The sequence below is a fragment of the Thunnus maccoyii genome, chromosome 6 (genome assembly GCF_910596095.1).
Source record: "Thunnus maccoyii chromosome 6, fThuMac1.1, whole genome shotgun sequence".
Taxonomy (NCBI): domain Eukaryota; kingdom Metazoa; phylum Chordata; class Actinopteri; order Scombriformes; family Scombridae; genus Thunnus; species Thunnus maccoyii.
The window spans coordinates 11,225,433-11,242,953 of NC_056538.1; the positions used below are offsets into that span (position 1 = coordinate 11,225,433).

Below are 17,521 nucleotides of genomic sequence, written 5' to 3' on the forward strand. Positions count from 1 at the left end.
CAAGAGAAAGGCATCATCAGTAGCGTATTATAGACAAAAGATACAGAAGTGCCATACACCATTTAAGATTTTGAAAAGTATAATTGTGTTTAAAAGCAAAAACAAGGCCCAGAAAGGCACAGGTGGAAATATTAAAGCCAACATGCACAATATCAAGGCCCTTGAACTGGTACATGCATACATATGTTTTGTAAGCCACTGTTTTTACTTCATCTGAGGAGAAAAGAAAATCAACACACTGCAAAGACTTGAACAGCAAATATGTGTATGCTAATGGTTAATCTGGTTTATTCACTATGGAAGAGTAGTTGCCTTCACAGCTAAGCTGAACACCGCTCACAGCACCCCATACTGCTCTGGTACACAGGCGTCTTCACCTGCACCGTGGACGGCCTTTATCATTTCACTGTGCACATGTAGATGGGCTCAGTGTGCCATTTTTACGAATGGAGAGAATTTGGCCTTGGTGTATCACACTAGTCTTCCAGACAAATGTAGCCAAGTTGCCAGTATCAGCAGTATAGTGCAGCTGTCTGAAGGAGACAAAGTCTGGGTGAATTTGTGGGGTCGTGGTGACATGAAACCATCACATCTTAAAACATGTCTGGAGGGGATCTAAGATATGCATATAGACAGGGGCCTCGCAGCCGTGAGTGTTACAGGTGTTACAGGCGCACTTTCACAGAAACATAATTCCTCAGCTAACATCATTGAACATAAATGAAATAGGCTTTCCTAAATGTAATCGTGAGTTAAACTAATCACTAATTAGTCACATTGCTGGGCGGACTTTGGCAAGAATATGTACAAGTTACCTCTGTGTCCAGAATGTAAACTCATATAGTTCATGTCTTTTAAGCTGAATGTCAAAGGAATATGTTGCTTTAGACGTCATAGTTTTACTCCTTATGTTAGGGAGTAATGTGTGTTTTGCATTTAATAGCTAAAGTTAGAATGAGCTATAGTTTGTATTGTGTATTAAAGCTAGACCACAGTAATATTACTATTTATTATTGAGTTTAAAAAGGGTTCAGATGGTTGTAGCTGTGGCCTGTGAGAGCCACAGCTTACCTGCTTATGTGATATTCTCCTGTTAGCTTTGAGGTGGACTTCGGATGAAGAGGGACTGCTTGTTCCCGGTGGCTGTTGGAGAGGAACTGACGCCTGCTGACACAAAACCTCCGGGACAACTTTTGGTATTTAATTTCCCAATTAAAGACAATTAAAGGTCCCCTTTGGATTCCTACTAAAAGAGACACTTTTTTTAAAAATTGAAGACAGTTTAGGTTGTACTAGTCCATGGACTCAGAAATGACTCTTTACTGATTTGACTCTTTACTGATACTGATTTGTTTGCAGAGTTGTTATGCATCTATAACTATCCATTTCATTTTAATGGAAGTGTAAGTTTCCTTTAATTTCACGTCTATAAGGTATGTAAGGAAGTAGGATAAAGATACTCTGTGATTATTTTAAGTCTAATAAGGATAGCTATGCTCCAGTACAGCAATTCATACAAATAACTGGATGTAAGTAGTAAACTGCTATGAGACCCTAAATAAATTCTGCTGAGTTGTTACACTCATATGGTCTCAGTAATTATTTTATGGTAAGTTGAAGCAGTGGTTACAACTGCAGTAGTAGAAAAAATTGTTTAAATGCATGGCGTTCATTTTGATTTGGCATGTTGAGACTGGAACAGGGCTCGAAGGCGGGGGGTTGCCGTGCTCATGTCCCACCTCTAAAACCCCCCACACTTTTAAAATTGCTGCTCCACCCCTGCATTTAGATATTGGTACTGTCTAATTCTCTCTTATCCTGTTATTTGTTATAGTAGTGTTATAGTGGACTAATATATAAAAAACTAGAGAATTGTGAAAAATGTACCCACACACACAAACAACACAGGAAATAACAAGAATAGGAAATATTCATCTATTTGACATACTATGTTTCTCTGAACACCATCACTTAACTCTACCTTTGCCTATAGTAACTCTTTAATTAGTGCAGACGAGCTAAGACAAGAATTTGAAGAATCTTGACAGACAATGAGGCCTGATCAGCTGTTGTGCAAACATCTGTCTTTTCAGTTTCCTGGCTGCTCAACTGCTTAACTCAGGATTTATTCTCATAAGATGTGAAATCCTGTTGCTGTCATTCTGTGGTCCATGAGCAATCAGTGACTAAACACTAAATTGCCAAGGAAACATTATTTGTTTTAATAAAAATATTCTGTTCATTTTTTTCGCATGACCTTTCAATATGTTGCATCAACAGGTGAAACTCTGACAACTAGATAAACAGCTTTACTGTCTGTACCCGTTTTCGGATTTTTTTTTTCAGCTGTAAAAATTCCTTTCCCCTCTCTCTCGCTCACTTCAAGGCAGCAACAGGTACTGCTCTCTTTACCATCAGAATATGCAATCAAATCTTTTGTCTTGTAATGCTAAAATGGATACTGATAGTGAAGTGGGACATTTTCTGGATTCTGAATTTAATGTCTAAAGCTGCACAGCCCTTATTTTGAAGTGTCAACAATTTTAAAAGTATCTCAAGTCAACCTGACATTTTAAGAACAAAATTGCATGATATTACTGAAAGGAGATTTTTAAATCCATCTACATTATTGTTGTTGTTTGATTACCTTTTCAACAGAAGCTTGTCGCCCCATCCTGTGAGTCTGTAGTTATGGTGTATGACAAGTCTTTCATACCTGGTAAATACTAAAGTAAAGTAATACAGACATCATACAGCAGCTGTTATGTGAAAATTGTTTGCGTGCCTTTGCTTTGTTACATGCATAACCTCGAGGGTGTCAGACAATCTTTCACAATTCTGTTTTGAAGTAAAGTAGAAGTACAATGTATGGTTGGCTTCTGCAGACGCTATGACCTACTTCACTTACTAGATGTTGTACAAAGTTCAATGCAGCTTTTTATTATCTGACTCATCCAGTTTCGCAGTTATCTCAAATCTGTGCCAGTGTAAGCAGCTGATTGGCGGAAGAATCTGGAACAATGATGAAACTCCTTTTCTGGTTCAACAGAAATAAGTTTATACAAAACAAATACACTAAATCATTCTCAATCATTATATGTATATTAGAGTCATCTTTGTGTAACTTTCCTTCTACTGTCTGATGTCATTGCATGGATCAGGCTTTGAAGAGTACCATGGGCACTAAAGAGGGAAAAATGACACTGGTACTACGCAAGTTCTCAGTATTCCAAAAACTAATTAGAAAAGTGAAATCTCCCTTAATTTAAAACCTCTGCAGAAAAGCTTCCAAGTGGAATGAACAGGTCCCACCTGCAAACTAGAATAACGACTCCAGCCTGTGTCTCTACTTGCTTGTCCAACATTTGCAGCATTCTTCTGCAAGACAGCAACAGGTAAGAACCTCTTTGCTCCTCAGTTTTAAATCTGTTTCACTTGTGTTTGCAAACAATACTTTTGAAAGGAGATGCAAATCATTTTATAGTTTGGCCTGGAGTGTTAATATGTGCTTGCTATGCATTTGTTAGAGAAATGTAGAAAAATTCAGATGGAGAAAGTTAAATTTAACTTAATGATAAATTATGAGTTTATAAATATATTTTTTTTGTGATTCTTTTAAAATAACATCATGGTGATTGGTGTAGTATGTGGTGAACTGCAAAATGTAGCACAAGTCACAGAGTAATGTCTACCTGTAATGTATAACCACCACTTGTATTTATGTTATAAGTCTACATAATCTTGTGTTACAGTTAAATTACACTGAATTGTGCTGCAATTGTCTAAATATTGCAGCTATGTAATTATTGTTTTCAACAGACGTGAACTACGACATTGTGAGACATTTAAGTCATGGCTAATGAACCTGGTCGAGGAGACAGCATCTCTCCATCAGGTAAAAAAACAAACATTGCACTTTATGCATCATTATGTCCCTCCTTAACATTGTTGACCAACTTTTCATAGACCCACTTTTCAAATAGCAATAAGCAGTGACACTCCTTGTTGGGTGCCTTGACACTTGTGTGGCAGGTTTAGAGAACAGTGTTGGTCTGCTCTGAGGACATATGTGGAAAAATATGTTTCAAACTCAGTGATCACCTGTTTCATACAGTGCAGTTTTTATATGACTGCACTGGTGTTCTCTACACCCTTCGATAATGTACTGCAACTGATTATTTAATCAAAATGAGCAACATTTCCAATGTAACACAAAGTATTCATTGAGCTCAAACATAACTGCATATTGCTACAGATTTAGTTTTGTGAACAATAAGTTTAGTTTCACAATAATCCTCACTCTAATCATCATGATGTCATCCACTCTAGGCACAACTGTTGCCTTCACAGCCAAGCTGAGCGTGAGTGACAGCTACCCCTGTCACTCTGGAGTCCTGAAGTTTGCCAATGTGCTGATCAATGAGGGAGGAGGCTACAGTCCTGACACAGGTCTCTTTACCTGTTCCGTGGATGGCCTCTATCACTTCACTGTGCATGTGTCTGTGTATGGCCGTGGGCAGTGTGCTATATTCAAGAATGGAGAGAAAGTAGTGTCTCTGTATCATACCTCTCTACCTGATAAATGTAGCCAAGTGGCCAGTATGAGCAGTTTAATCAGACTGTCCAAAAAAGATGAGGTCTGGGTGAACATCTGGGGGCCTGGCAGAAATGATATCTTTGCAACTGATGATAATGACACTGTCTTTGCTGGGGTTCGTTTGGGTTAATGACATTAGTGTCAAAATGTCAATAAAGTTCTTAGCTGAGCTTTTCTTTATGAGCCAGTATCGCTTCAGTGTGTGATTACTGTATTACTATATGAAATTTGTTACAGCAAAAATACATTGTGCTTTTGCATCAATAAATTCAGTGTTTTACTGAAATTAACTGTGTTTTTTTATTTACTACACGCCAATAATAAAATAATACGGCTTACATTTTTACCTCCAGCCGCTGGGAGGCGCTGTCTCAGGAATCATCACATAATTAATGAATACACGCATGCGCAATTGGTCTGTTTTCAAACGCGTAGAGGCGAATGCGGCGGTAGAAAGTGTCTGAGCATCAATTTTATTGTATTTGTCAGGTTTATCTTCGTTTAAGAGTTATCCTAATGGATTTGGACACTGGAACATACGAGCCGGGATTTGTTGGGATACGGTTTTGTCAAGAATGGTGAGTTTGTGGCCGAACCGAGTCTAGAGAAGTTAACCTAGCCTGCTAACTGAGCTACATGTTACAGCTAACTTACATGCACAATGCTAATGTTAATGTCTCAATTACCTTAAATAGCTGCGTCATATTTTATAAATCAGCTAAAAACTCCAAGAATTCTCTAAACACATTGACTTTGTTTTCTAGTAACAACATGTTATACCCTAAAGAAGACAAGGAGAACCGTATCCTGCTCTATGCGGTAAGTATCTGAATGAGAGGTGTCAGTGGTTTAATCTTGCCAGCTGAGAGAGTAACTCCTCAGTAAATATAACTCATAGACTGTATATAAAACCACACATACAGTCCATGATATAACCAGTTATAACAGCTGTATAGTATGGTGAAACAGTTTGGATAATCTGATGAAAAGTGGTGAGAACACAAACTACCATTCAACTACAATGAATGTGTGGATAACGCAGTTAACAATAGAATGAACAAGTATTGCCCTTGTAATCAGCAATAACAAGAAAAAAAATGCTGAAGTTTGCCTCCGATCCACAGCTCCCCCTTGTGATTAAGTGTTAGGCATCGTAGTAAAACTCTACCACTGTCTTAAATCCACGTTCAGATCTGTGTGATCTTTATTTTATGAATGAAAACTGAATTTTTACATCCAGACCACATTAAGCCATGTTTTAATCAAAAACCACTATACTTAGACTTGTCATTCCTGGACTTGATTAACAAGAAGACTGTTTAAATCCCAGTTTCACATTTATATCATCAAACTGTGTTTTAAACAGTTACTGGGGTCTACTTGTTACTTGACACCTGTAAGCATAGTGTTTTGATTTAGTCATATAAGTTGTGCAAAAACTGAGAAACATTTTAAAAATATCATCATTTATCTTTCCCTTAATTTTCCTCCTTAAACTCTGAAGCTGAAGCAACATCAGCACCATAAAATAAAGGTTCACTGGAAACCATGGGTGTAGCCAGAGTTGATCACATTGACATTTGAAAAATATTAAAGTGTTTTCTCAAAGAGTATAGTGTATGTTCAGTGCACGGGATTAATACGACTTCTTGTGGTACAGGTTGGAAGTGTGCAAAATTTCAACTCAGTACCTGTAATGATCCCTTTTCATCTGTTAAATTTTGAAATGATCTCAACCCGCAGTGCAGGAATTGTGACTACCAACAAGAGGCAGACAACAGCTGCATCTACGTCAATAAGATCACCCACGAGGTTGAGTAAGTATAAGAAACCACAGTGTAGACATTTATTTGCTTGAAATTGACCAATTGATCACTTTCGCTGTTTTCATCTCTGCTTCACAATGTGACCTACTTCTTGTGTAGCCACTAATGTGCTTCATATGAAAAAAAAAAATAGTCATGTAGACAAGTCAGAGATCCAATAACACTTCAGGTATTCACCGAATGATTTATTTGTTTGAAGCAGTTCTGAAATGTGATGGGATCAATCAGGAGAAGATAGATACATGATGGAAGATGGAAATCTTAAAAGATAACCCCTTGATTTTATCTGTGCACATGCAGATCACTTACAATTACTTACCTTTATTAATGGTGTAAACAAAATATTGATTGACTACACATAAAACAAAACATTTGTAATATGCCTGATGCTAAAACTTTAATGGCTGTAATTTTAGTCATTTGAGGGCGGCATGTTGGTAATTCTTCAACCATCCTGCTTTCATCTGTCTCCAGTGAGTTGACACAAATCATCGCAGATGTATCTCAGGATCCAACACTACCAAGGACAGAGGACCATCCCTGTCCCAAGTAAGTTTAATCATATTCACTCATTCTCTCTAGACAGTCATATTTGTTCATCTGCTTTTTGTTGTTGTTGTTGTTGTTGTTGTTTGTGTATGTGTGTGTGTTTGTTTGTTTTTGTTTTTTTCCAGGCTTCTTGCCTTTATTTGAGTGTAGAAATACGAAATTTATTCTATTCTATCTTCTATTTTAAGACTAATAACTCTTCTGTTGTTAGTTTAGAGTCTGCATACATTCAGTATTGTTGGGCATATCAGGGTTAGTTTTTCTTGCCTCCAGAAGAAACTATTTGTCTTTAGTACTAAAAAATAACTTAAAGCTGCATTAAGTCATTTTTAACCATGAGGGCAGAAAGTTGCCACCTAAACAAATTCAAAGTTTTGATAAACACTACTAATTTATCAAGTTCTTATCTTTAACATCCTTGCAAACATTTGCCCTACGAACGGCTTGATCTCATCTGGCGCGTCTGCGTCGCACTCTGGCTCCGACGCAGCCGCCAGAGCTGATTGCACCCACTCTAGTCAATACTTGTGATACCACCAGACATGCCGCAGTGCGTTTCAGAAACTTTTCAGAAGTGTCCCAGAAGCTGCTCCCAGCTCCGCACTGCTAAACATACATGTCCAGTCTATTTTTGACGGAAGTTGCGTCAAAGCCGCGTCAAACTGCACAGAGCAGACCGAGCTGGGCAGGAAGTCAGACACAGAAACAGCACCCATGCAGACTCCCCATCATATATCAGCAATAAACACTATTAAAAGAGACAAGTAAAGAAACCATTTAACTACGCAGAGTACTTACCCATAGTAGGAGCACTAAAATTAAGGAAAAATTACCAAATCAACAAAATCTGAATAAGTCAAAATCGGGCAGTTTATTTGCACTGCTACTGCATAAAGGCGCCGTAATTACTGTAGTAGCAGTGCAACTGAATTTAAAAGGCGGAAGGCTTGACTAAAGTCAAAACGCTCCGCTTCTGAAACGCTCCTAGTGAGGTAGGACGCCATGTGGAGGACCGTACAAAACGGCATCAGAGTCAAAACACAACGGAGACACAACAAGTGGGATCCCGGCGTTAGAGTGCTGACTAAACAGCAAACTGGCAACTTAAAGGAGTCTTCCTTTTCATTATCTAACAAATGTATTCCAAATATTTATTGGGATTATAGCACTTTTTTGGTATGCCTACTTGAGATAATAACACCATGTCTTTAGCTTGCTGGATGTTTGACCCTCTTTACCAGACACTCTGCCATTTTGAACTGGAAAAATACGGTACGGTTTGTTTGTGTGAGCTGAACGTATCGACCAGTGCTTTTATATGAAGTGACTAATCTCCGTAACAACTCAACAGGAAAGTTTTGTTTCAGAGTTCCTGTTGTACGATTTAATTATACTTATGTCCTGAGTGTTTTCATCATTAGACCATGCTCCACCTGTTGTCAATCACATGACAATCACAAAAAGACATGAATATTTCAGGTTGTTACCTCCCTATAAACATTTACAGATTTTATTGTCAAATCCATGCATTTGAATGTTGTTAAATCAAATAGAGACAATGTGCAATGACAAATGATTAGGAAAGAACATACCAAGCATTGATTTATGACACATACACGTGTGTCTGAATCACCGTATTGCCAAATTGCCCACAATCTAGTGAGTAAAGACAACTCACCATTGCTGACATAACAAGAACATAATCCTTTTTTTGTGACAAGGTCTTACGTAAATCTCTAACCATTATCTTTCCACAGCTGGCAGTTGTTCCTCTTGAATGTAATGATAGTTAGTCGGTGAGACTTAGTCACAGAGCTGTGGTTATACAACGTTATTGGGTCACCACAGATTGTCCATGGAGCTTTGCAGAATTGTAACTGATTGTCAGATGTATACAAAAAAGCTAATTTCAGCCACTCTTATAATACAACTCATTAGTTATATGGCTTATTAATTGATTTTTGTGTACATTTGAAGATTTTAACACTTTTCTGGAAGAGAACCTTTGCAGCACATCACTTTCCTTTTATGGTGAACCTGATTGGGAAGTGAAGCAATGTGTTTGAAATGTCGTGGTTTCTAACATTGTGTTCACATCACGTTTCTTCCCAGATGTGGTCACAAGGAGGCAGTGTTTTTCCAGTCTCACAGTATGAAGGCTGAGGTAATAATCCTTTGCAATGAAATACATATGACATATGACCTTTACTCTAAATATCATTTGTATATGAATATATTTATCAGCTTTCTGTGGTCAGCTGTTGTGTTTTTCTCTGCACAGGACGCTATGAGGCTGTACTACGTCTGCACGGCCCCTCACTGTGGACACAGATGGACAGAGTAAAGCTTGTGATGATGAAGAGGGTCAAATAATTTGCATCTACAGTGTTGCTGTCTACAAGAACATTTTCCTAGCTGAAGCTCAAACAGAGTTGTTTTTATACTCATCATACCAGTCAGTAAAAATGTGAATATAATATAATACATGACCATTCAGTTTGTTGTCAAATAGCAGCACTGCTGATGTTTGTAGACCCTGATATCTTTGTATGATGACCTACAGTCTGTCACACAGCATCTTGTGAATATAGTGTATTAATAGTTTTTTACAGCGGCTGTCCTTTTCAAATGTGTTTTGTTAGATTAAATGAATCGGTTGTTTCAAATGTCTCTTGAGTATTTAATGGAACAAGTAAAACATGTCAAATTATACAAATAACAAATACTTGCATAATTATACACATTACACTTTTGTTAGCATGGACACTATTGTTTTTGCAGGTTTCAGAGTAATTACTCACATCAAAAACCAAAATTTGAATTTGGTCTTCTCATTTTTCATTTTTTGATTCTGACAACAAAGAAGGTAAAACAGCTCTATTTTTCTGTTTCTGGTTTAAAATGAAAAAGTAAAAAACATATTTCCACTTTTTCGTTTTTGGTTTTGAACGACAAAACAGATTATATGCTGATACCCATATATTACTGACTTCCTCCTGAAACTCCAAAGACCCCTCACATCATTTGGAAGCGGTTGTGCCCATCCGTGGGAAAAAAACTGCTACTGTTTTCTGCAATGTTGACAGTTTTCACTGAGATGATCAACTTCCTTCTTTTGGAAGTATGTATATTCCAAACAACGTGTTGGGCAACTGTAGACTATTACTCAGCTGGCACAAGCAGTCGGAAAAGACATGCATCCACATGCAACAACAAAGAACAGGGAAGGTGTACTTCCCATGACCACACCTCCTGAAACAAACAGGCGTGTTGATAAGGCGGCTGCACAGCCTGCTGCTGGTCATTGAAACCAAAGACATCTGTTTGTGGAGCTATGGACCAAAAAGGTATGAAAAACACACTACGCATAATATACTGGTACGATTTCAGTTGTGACACAAGGTTTTATTTTGAATATGATTTTGATTGTTTTCAAACTGCTTTCCAGTGATGGTTATTTCAGTGCTGGAGTGGGGTGCAGCCACCCCTCGAAACAAGGAGACTTTGAGAGGCCCTGCCCAGAGAGTTATTATACACCACACTGCTCTTGCAAACTGCAAGGACCAGAAGGACTGCATGGACCAACTTGTCAGCATTCAGAGAATGCATATGAAAGAAAGGGCCTTCGACAACATCGGATATAAGTGAGTCTCTGTTGCCTTTATTGCTCCAAATTTCAAAAATAATACTCAGCCGATGCAAAATGTAATTGTGGTATAATTTTTATGCAGTATCATATGTACAAAGTGAACACATTGGAGGAAAATGAGTTATGTATCACTTCTAATGGGTTCGACATCACTTTATGTATGTTTCAGTTTTCTTGTTGGAGGAGATGGGACGGTGTACGAGGGCCGTGGCTGGGGCGTGGTAGGAGCACATACTAAAGGCAACAATCATGACTCATTGGGGATCGCCTTCATGGGAAATTTCAACTGTAAGCATGCTACTATGTCAATATTGGCAGCAAAAAAGCAATGGAATAAAATACCGCAGTAAAACTTTCCATAAGCCTACAGGTGTAATGATAATGGTGCTTGTTTTAATTTCAGATGACACGCCAAGCAAAGAGGCAATTTCGTCAGTCAGACAGCTGCTGGAGTCTGGAGTTTGCGAGGGCTTCTTACACCCACAGTTTGTCCTGTTTGGACACAGAGATTTGGGCAACACAGAATGTCCAGGACAGAAACTTTATGCTGCACTACCACAACTTAGGAGAAGCACATAAAGCTCCTCGCAGATGTTGATGGTTTCCATGGAAAATTCTCTCCTTACCTTTAGTTGCACACAAAACCTTCATCAGTTTTTTGTTAATCCCAGATATGGAATTAACAAAATGACAACATGAAGAGGAACTTCATTGTTTGAACACTAACTCTCCAATCTTTTTTTCCTCTTTTTACATTTTTTATTTTATCATGGCTGTCTTAATAAATCAGGGAAGGTTTGTGTTGTAACGAGAAGATTTTCTACAGGTTTCACACTCTGTCAGCAGAGGGAGCTGTCACATGGACTCTAGTTGTGCAAAAGGCCTAATCTACAAACTGACAGTGAATACATTTTGATTTTAAAGCAGTTCTCACCTTTTAATGTGATGTCATTCTTCCATGTGCAATATTTATATGGAGTTCAATACATTTTACAAATGAATACTTGATTGATATCATTATGAGTGGACCTTGGTGTAAACATTTACATTTATTCAACCTGTTCTTACATTATGCTACAGATCATTTGTAAATAAATACAAGTTATCAACAATATGATGATTATTTGATTTATTTATTTTTATTCATGTCAAGAATTCTCTCTTTGCTCGCCTTCTACCGTCGAGGCCTACAAACTGTCTGCCAGTTCTGTGCTCACTTCATGATAATGTCTTCAGGGTGCCGCTGCAAAATCTTTCTCAACAACACAGGACATGAAATCAAATATTAAACAGAGAAAAAGATCCAAGAGGATTACAAGTGTTGAAGCAACAATGCGTGCTTTCTGCACTGCCAGAAACATTCCCAACAAGTGCTCACTTGTGCAGCGCAGGGATTATGAAGGGAGGCCCGTATCAAATGAAGTCAAGAGTAAGTATAAAGGTAACAGATCACATGTGTAGTTCCGGTCGTCATGTCCGATTGGCATGTCAGACACCTAATGTGCATAGTGTTTGATTTGATTGATACAATTTAACAAAAAACTGTCATCAAAAAAAAAATGATAGTTGAATGCTGGTCAAACGGTAAAGTATGGCCTCTAGTGTGGGGTGGCCCAGACCTGCAGACCTCAAACATACACTGCAGACACATGTAACATTTAACACATGAAAATTAGTGAGTCTACATGGGTGCAAGAGATGCTGGTTGCAGATGTGTTTAGGGGTCTTCTTAACATGTCAATATTTATTTAATGGATTTTATTTTTTAATGTAATTTTAATGCTAGATTAAATTGGCTATTTACTTCTATATGTCAGAAATGCATGCAACATGCAACCCTCTGTGCCTTTTTTAAATGTATCTCAAAAGCCCAGAAATGTCTCTTTTTTATAGTTATGTCCATGGCCCCTTTGAAGCCTGTGTTGTTTATTACTGGTAGCAGATAATTTACTGTCAGTTTAATGAAGAGCATCTGTTTGAGTATCACAACCACACTGATGTTTATTTTTGTTTTTGTAATCTGGAAAGAAGAAGATTTCTGCACTCATTTTACAGTATGATTTGTGGTCCAATGATAGGTTTACTCATGTTGGATTGGACAGATCTGCTGCTTATATAATCTTATACACAGTGGTTTTTGGCCATTTCAGATGTCAAATACCTAAAAATGTTATAAATAGAAATGCATGACTTGTCCCCTTTTCAGGTGCAATTATAATAAAGCAAAACACAGTAGCATAAAATAATCTAATAATGTGTTTTGGTAAAAGTAACAGTCCAAATGGATATTATGTAAAACATGGTTTAACAGGCTATTTGTTCAGTCTTGTGCAATACTTGATTTGAGAGTTGGTTCCTCCTGGTTCTCAACTGTCTGACTCTTGATGGAAATGAGGAAATTAGGTTTCCTTACATGTTTGAGGAGCAGGTTTAGTGAGTTCAAAACCTTCAGGTGCAGATAAATAGAAGACAGATCTCTGATCAGTCTGGCAGAGTGTGTGATCTTTAAACTAATGTTATCATATGTAGGCTCATACATTAATATAATAAGACCTTTGACTCAACATCCACTCAGACCATGTTTCACTCTCTGGCTGAAGTCTGCGTATTTCTATGTTTTCAAGACAACAAAACATTATCCAGCTTGCTGTCTTAACATGTCTCTCTGACATCAGTGTGGGATAAATCACTACTGTCTTCTCACACAGACACACTGATTAATCTGCGGTGCCTTTATTCTTCTAAAACTCATATTCAATAAAAAGAAACACTGTTAAGTGATAAGTATATTTAAGTATTTATTTATAGACACATAATTAGAGTCGGGAAAGGCTATTTGGAAAATGATTAAAGATTTTACAACTAGGTAGCTTTTGTCATTTTGGTTAAACTCAAATTTATTCAGCAACATGCAGCATGTGAACATGATATTGGCTGAAATAACAGAGACTTGAAAACTGGATTCACTACCACTGTAACATTTCAGTGGATGTACTAAAACGACGATATTCCCCAACATATTAAGTTTTGGTCTGATCACCACAAAGTGATCATGTACACAGTGGTGAACTTGCAGAGCTTAATATGGCCCACATATGCGGGGATGTTGATCCACGACTGGTCAGTAACACATTTTCATTTGGATTGATTCTGTCAGAAAAAAAAAAGATCTGCAACTTGGTACATTTTTTTCTCGCTCTATTGAGAATTACCTTAAATCTTGCAATAATCCTGCTTTAGAATATAGATTGCTCTGTTCTTTTAAGCCTATAAGAGCTAAATTATGATTCATCTATAGGTTACACCGACTACGTCTTCCTTTTGATCGGCATTTTGCCAAATGATGATATCAACAAAGGTGCGCAGAGAGAAAGAGAGGGGAGGATGAAGCCAGCCCAGGGGGCAAAGGCGCGTGTGAGAGGGTTGAGTTTCATGAGTCACGGAAGTATTATTATTGAACCCGAGAGTTCACTGATCAGTCACACAGATTGACAGCACACTCATTTATCCCGGGTTCAAACGTCTCTCGGCGCGGTTTGGATGGGGGAGCATGTGTTTTCCGTTAAAAGCATAAGGTTACCTGCGCATTATTATCGATTATACTATTACTTTTGATTTTATAACAATGGCATCTATACCAATCCAACATTTTAGTGAGTTACGTTATGTTCTAGCTTGCTACTTTGATTGTATGAAGAAAAAGTGATTGGACACCCCAAAACCGTTAGAGTAAATTCGATTTCCTGTTTTCTAAAATTAGGGTCTGGTCGCTCAGAGTTGGAAAACAAACAAATGACGCCCCCAAATGTTTCCCTACTTGAACGAGTCACAAAGTAATGCACTACTTTTAGTAGGCAACGAGTCCTGAGCTGCTGTGATCATGCGCATTTGTTGTCACGCTGTTTGGCCAGTGAGTCTTTGGCTCCTCACCACTCTGGATCAGCGCATCTTTGCTCAGCAGGTTCAGTGACGCGCTCTCCTCTCCTCACCGGACACCTTTGAGGACTTCAGGTGTGGTTTTACGCACTAAAATGGAGAATTTGAAAACTTCAAATCCTTTGTTCCACAAGTCCTCGTTCAGCATCAGCAGCCTGTTGTTGAGACGAGACGGGGTGAGGAGTGACCAGGAGTCTCCTTCCCAGTCCCAGAAACTGCGCTCCGCTCATCCAGAGAAATCCAGCCGAGACGGAAAGTTTGACAGTGACAAGAAATGCGACAACTCAAAACAGTGCACAGAGGCAGAAACCAAACCGGTGGCTGCAAATGGAAAACCAGAAGGAAATAAGGGAGAATCAAAGAAAGGCAGCGGAGCAGAAGACAGCGTTAAACCTGAGAAACCTCCTTTCAGTTACAACGCGCTCATCATGATGGCGATCCGCCAAAGCCCGGAACGACGGCTCACACTCAACGGCATCTATGAGTTTATCATGGAAAACTTTCCATACTACCGACAAAACAGACAAGGATGGCAAAACTCAATCAGGCACAACCTGAGTCTGAATAAGTGCTTCGTTAAAGTGCCGCGCCACTATGATGACCCGGGTAAAGGTAACTATTGGATGCTGGACCCCTGCAGTGAGGATGTCTTCATAGGTGGCACATCAGGGAAACTCCGGCGCAGGGCCACAGCTGGCTCCAAGGCCAAACTTGCACTAAAACGTGGAGGGGGTCGTCTGATGTCCTCCAGCACTGCGACCAGTGTGACCTTAGCCGCAACGGGCTCGTTTTACTGGCCGGTACCGCAGTTTCTACCTCTCCAAACGCCAGTGCGCGCCCACCTTGGCGCAGGAAATTACCTGAGTGCTCATCCCCGCTTCTCCAACCACGCCGCATCGGTTGTTTCACAGCGGTCCCGGCTGAGCGCAACAAGTGGTGCAGATGCCGACCGGTTCGTGCAGACTCACCAGGAGATGTCTTACATTGGAGTCAGCTGCGCGCAATCCCGTCGCCATCAGATAGGCACCGCCTGCACCGCCTTCTCCACATCCATCCCTGCGTGCACCTTGCCGCTGTCGGATCCCTGCTCTTTTAACATGATCTCCGGACAAGCCAGCTACTTTTACTCGCACCAACTACCCTGCGCCGCAACGCTTAGTCCGTGCCAAGAGGAGTGCGCAACGAAGACGTCTCCGGGACTATTTTTTTCCAAGAGCGGTCACTCAGACCTCGGAGGATGCTGTAATGACTTTCCAAATTACTGCCCCCAAGTCAGTTCAAGCCCTCCCTTGTCTTGGAACATAGAAAAAATAGCCTAAAGGTTGATACCAAATAATATCCAGGATACTGAAGAATTTAGACGGATCAGATCATCATAATTGAAAGAGTGTGCGTATTAGAATTTCTTGGGTTTATCAAACGCCTGGTTAATGAAAATTATCCTGCAAAATTTGCCCAATAATTTGTATTAAAGTTAAAGATATCTCAACTAAAATGGGCAGTGTTTTGCACTAGGATTAATCCAAACAGGTGTTGTAAAAATTGTGTCAAATTAACACAAAAAAAAATTTAAAAATTGCACATTTGCTCTTTTCAAACATCATTATACAATGTGACAAGATCAAACGTTTATTATCATTATAAAGAATGTAATTATATAGGCTACTTGGTCTGAATCTATTGAACTGATTTAATGTTTTCTTTTTATATTTATCTCATTCATTATTTTCCACATACCTGTATGCACATGTCAGTATAGATGAGTGAAAAGATGTTTGCGCGCATGTCAGTTTTAGACCTGATGCCTGCGTCTGAAATTGTTCTACTACAAAGTGACCAAAATTAAATGAAATCACATTTAAATTTTTTAAAAAAAGAAAAAAAAAGAAATGATCACTCAGTCTGACGTGATTCATTTTAGCCATGCATGTTGACCGTCACCTCAAAAAGCTATTAAAATATTGAAGCTGATAACTGTGGATCAGCTGTTCTCCAGTAGGCGCCGAAAAACGTTCCAGTTAACTTAGTTTAAAAATGAGTTATAAAAATAAGAATCACGCTTTTATAAGAAAATAGATTACAGCAAAATGCAACTTGGAATGGCGATTAAACTGCTGTTTTCTGCATTTGTTCTTTTCCATTTTATTAATGTTGCAACTAAAAAATCTTACATTCTTATTTGAATTAGCCTACATGTAACTGAATGATGAATAATGCATTTTTAATTGTGTTTTTTTTCACCTCATTAAAACTTTCTGTTGTTGATTGTTCTCATTTGGCTGTTATTGAATGTTTCTGTGGAGAGGTGAGCTCACAAAAAGGACTTAAGATTAATTGTTTAGTAAAATATGAAATCAAAAGAAGCCTGTTAATAGACCTGTTGTCATCCTCTTCTGTAGGTCAACAGTTCAAAGTGCTGTTGAGGGTTTCTTGAGGAAGTATCAACAGTGTGTAGACTGTGATGTCACTTCAACAGGTAGATGTGACATTTGCAGTCAAATCTTATTGATCTGTCTTGTGTTTCACCCAACGCCCGTTCAACTTTCCTTCACCTCTCCTGAGATATAAATATATTATTTATTTAACAGATGTATGGAGATACAGATAGAGCAGCTTCCTGGACGGCTGCCTCCTTTAAACAAAAGACTCTTTATATCAAAAGACCCCTAGCCCGTCACCTCTCCAAGCCCAGTCACATTCATTCACAGTCGCCTGTGGTTAAAGCAGACTGGGCTGGATCAGGTAACTGCAACAGCACTGTTGGCAAACTCACAGTCTAGATAGATGCGAAGATAATAACATTTTCATTACTGGCATGAGTAATTGTGGTCGCAGCAGAGAGTGCAGGAGGACAGATCTGTGAATCAACAGGTTTGGTTTGGTTCTATACCCTGAGGAAAGAAGTAAGAAGATACTGTTTGCTGTTTGTCATAAATAACCACCTTTCTTTGACAGCTCTAATAA

At 38.7% G+C, this 17,521-nt stretch overlaps 4 protein-coding genes across 4 annotated transcripts; all 4 read left to right on the forward strand.

The window, feature by feature from the left end:
* Positions 1–3,852: 3,852 nt before the first annotated feature.
* Positions 3,853–4,727, forward strand: LOC121898934 (complement C1q and tumor necrosis factor-related protein 9-like). The gene is made up of 2 exons (XM_042414466.1): positions 3,853–3,895; positions 4,330–4,727. The coding sequence occupies exons 1-2, from the start codon at positions 3,853–3,855 to the stop codon at positions 4,725–4,727; spliced, it is 441 nt and encodes a 146-aa protein (XP_042270400.1).
* Positions 4,728–5,006: 279 nt separating this feature from the next.
* Positions 5,007–9,638, forward strand: polr2i (RNA polymerase II subunit I). Its single transcript, XM_042414266.1, has 6 exons — positions 5,007–5,175; positions 5,362–5,416; positions 6,341–6,414; positions 6,898–6,972; positions 9,085–9,136; positions 9,254–9,638. The coding sequence occupies exons 1-6, from the start codon at positions 5,114–5,116 to the stop codon at positions 9,314–9,316; spliced, it is 381 nt and encodes a 126-aa protein (XP_042270200.1). The 5' UTR covers positions 5,007–5,113; the 3' UTR covers positions 9,317–9,638.
* Positions 9,639–10,041: 403 nt separating this feature from the next.
* pglyrp5 (peptidoglycan recognition protein 5) lies at positions 10,042–11,690 on the forward strand. The gene is made up of 4 exons (XM_042414886.1): positions 10,042–10,319; positions 10,421–10,616; positions 10,791–10,909; positions 11,025–11,690. Exons 1-4 carry the CDS (start codon positions 10,307–10,309, stop codon positions 11,198–11,200), a joined length of 504 nt encoding a protein of 167 aa, XP_042270820.1. The 5' UTR covers positions 10,042–10,306; the 3' UTR covers positions 11,201–11,690.
* A 2,962-nt stretch (positions 11,691–14,652) lies between these two features.
* On the forward strand, positions 14,653–15,983 carry foxg1c (forkhead box G1c). The gene has a single exon (XM_042415207.1). The coding sequence runs from the start codon at positions 14,653–14,655 to the stop codon at positions 15,874–15,876; it is 1,224 nt and encodes a 407-aa protein (XP_042271141.1). The 3' UTR covers positions 15,877–15,983.
* Positions 15,984–17,521: the final 1,538 nt, after the last annotated feature.

Bases quoted from the DNA above. Each gene is read 5' to 3' on its own strand.
- LOC121898934 (XM_042414466.1), top strand. From the start codon at position 3,853: ATGGCTAATGAACCTGGTCGAGGAGACAGCATCTCTCCATCAG. The intron at 3,896-4,329 runs GTAAAAAAACAA...CATCCACTCTAG, and splicing joins AGACAGCATCTCTCCATCAG to GCACAACTGTTGCCTTCACA.
- foxg1c (XM_042415207.1), top strand. From the start codon at position 14,653: ATGGAGAATTTGAAAACTTCAAATCCTTTGTTCCACAAGTCCTCGTTC.
- pglyrp5 (XM_042414886.1), top strand. The intron at 10,617-10,790 runs GTGAGTCTCTGT...TGTATGTTTCAG, and splicing joins TTCGACAACATCGGATATAA to TTTTCTTGTTGGAGGAGATG. The intron at 10,910-11,024 runs GTAAGCATGCTA...TTTTAATTTCAG, and splicing joins CTTCATGGGAAATTTCAACT to ATGACACGCCAAGCAAAGAG.
- polr2i (XM_042414266.1), top strand. From the start codon at position 5,114: ATGGATTTGGACACTGGAACATACGAGCCGGGATTTGTTGGGATACGG. The intron at 5,176-5,361 runs GTGAGTTTGTGG...TTTGTTTTCTAG, and splicing joins ATACGGTTTTGTCAAGAATG to TAACAACATGTTATACCCTA. The intron at 5,417-6,340 runs GTAAGTATCTGA...CTCAACCCGCAG, and splicing joins ACCGTATCCTGCTCTATGCG to TGCAGGAATTGTGACTACCA.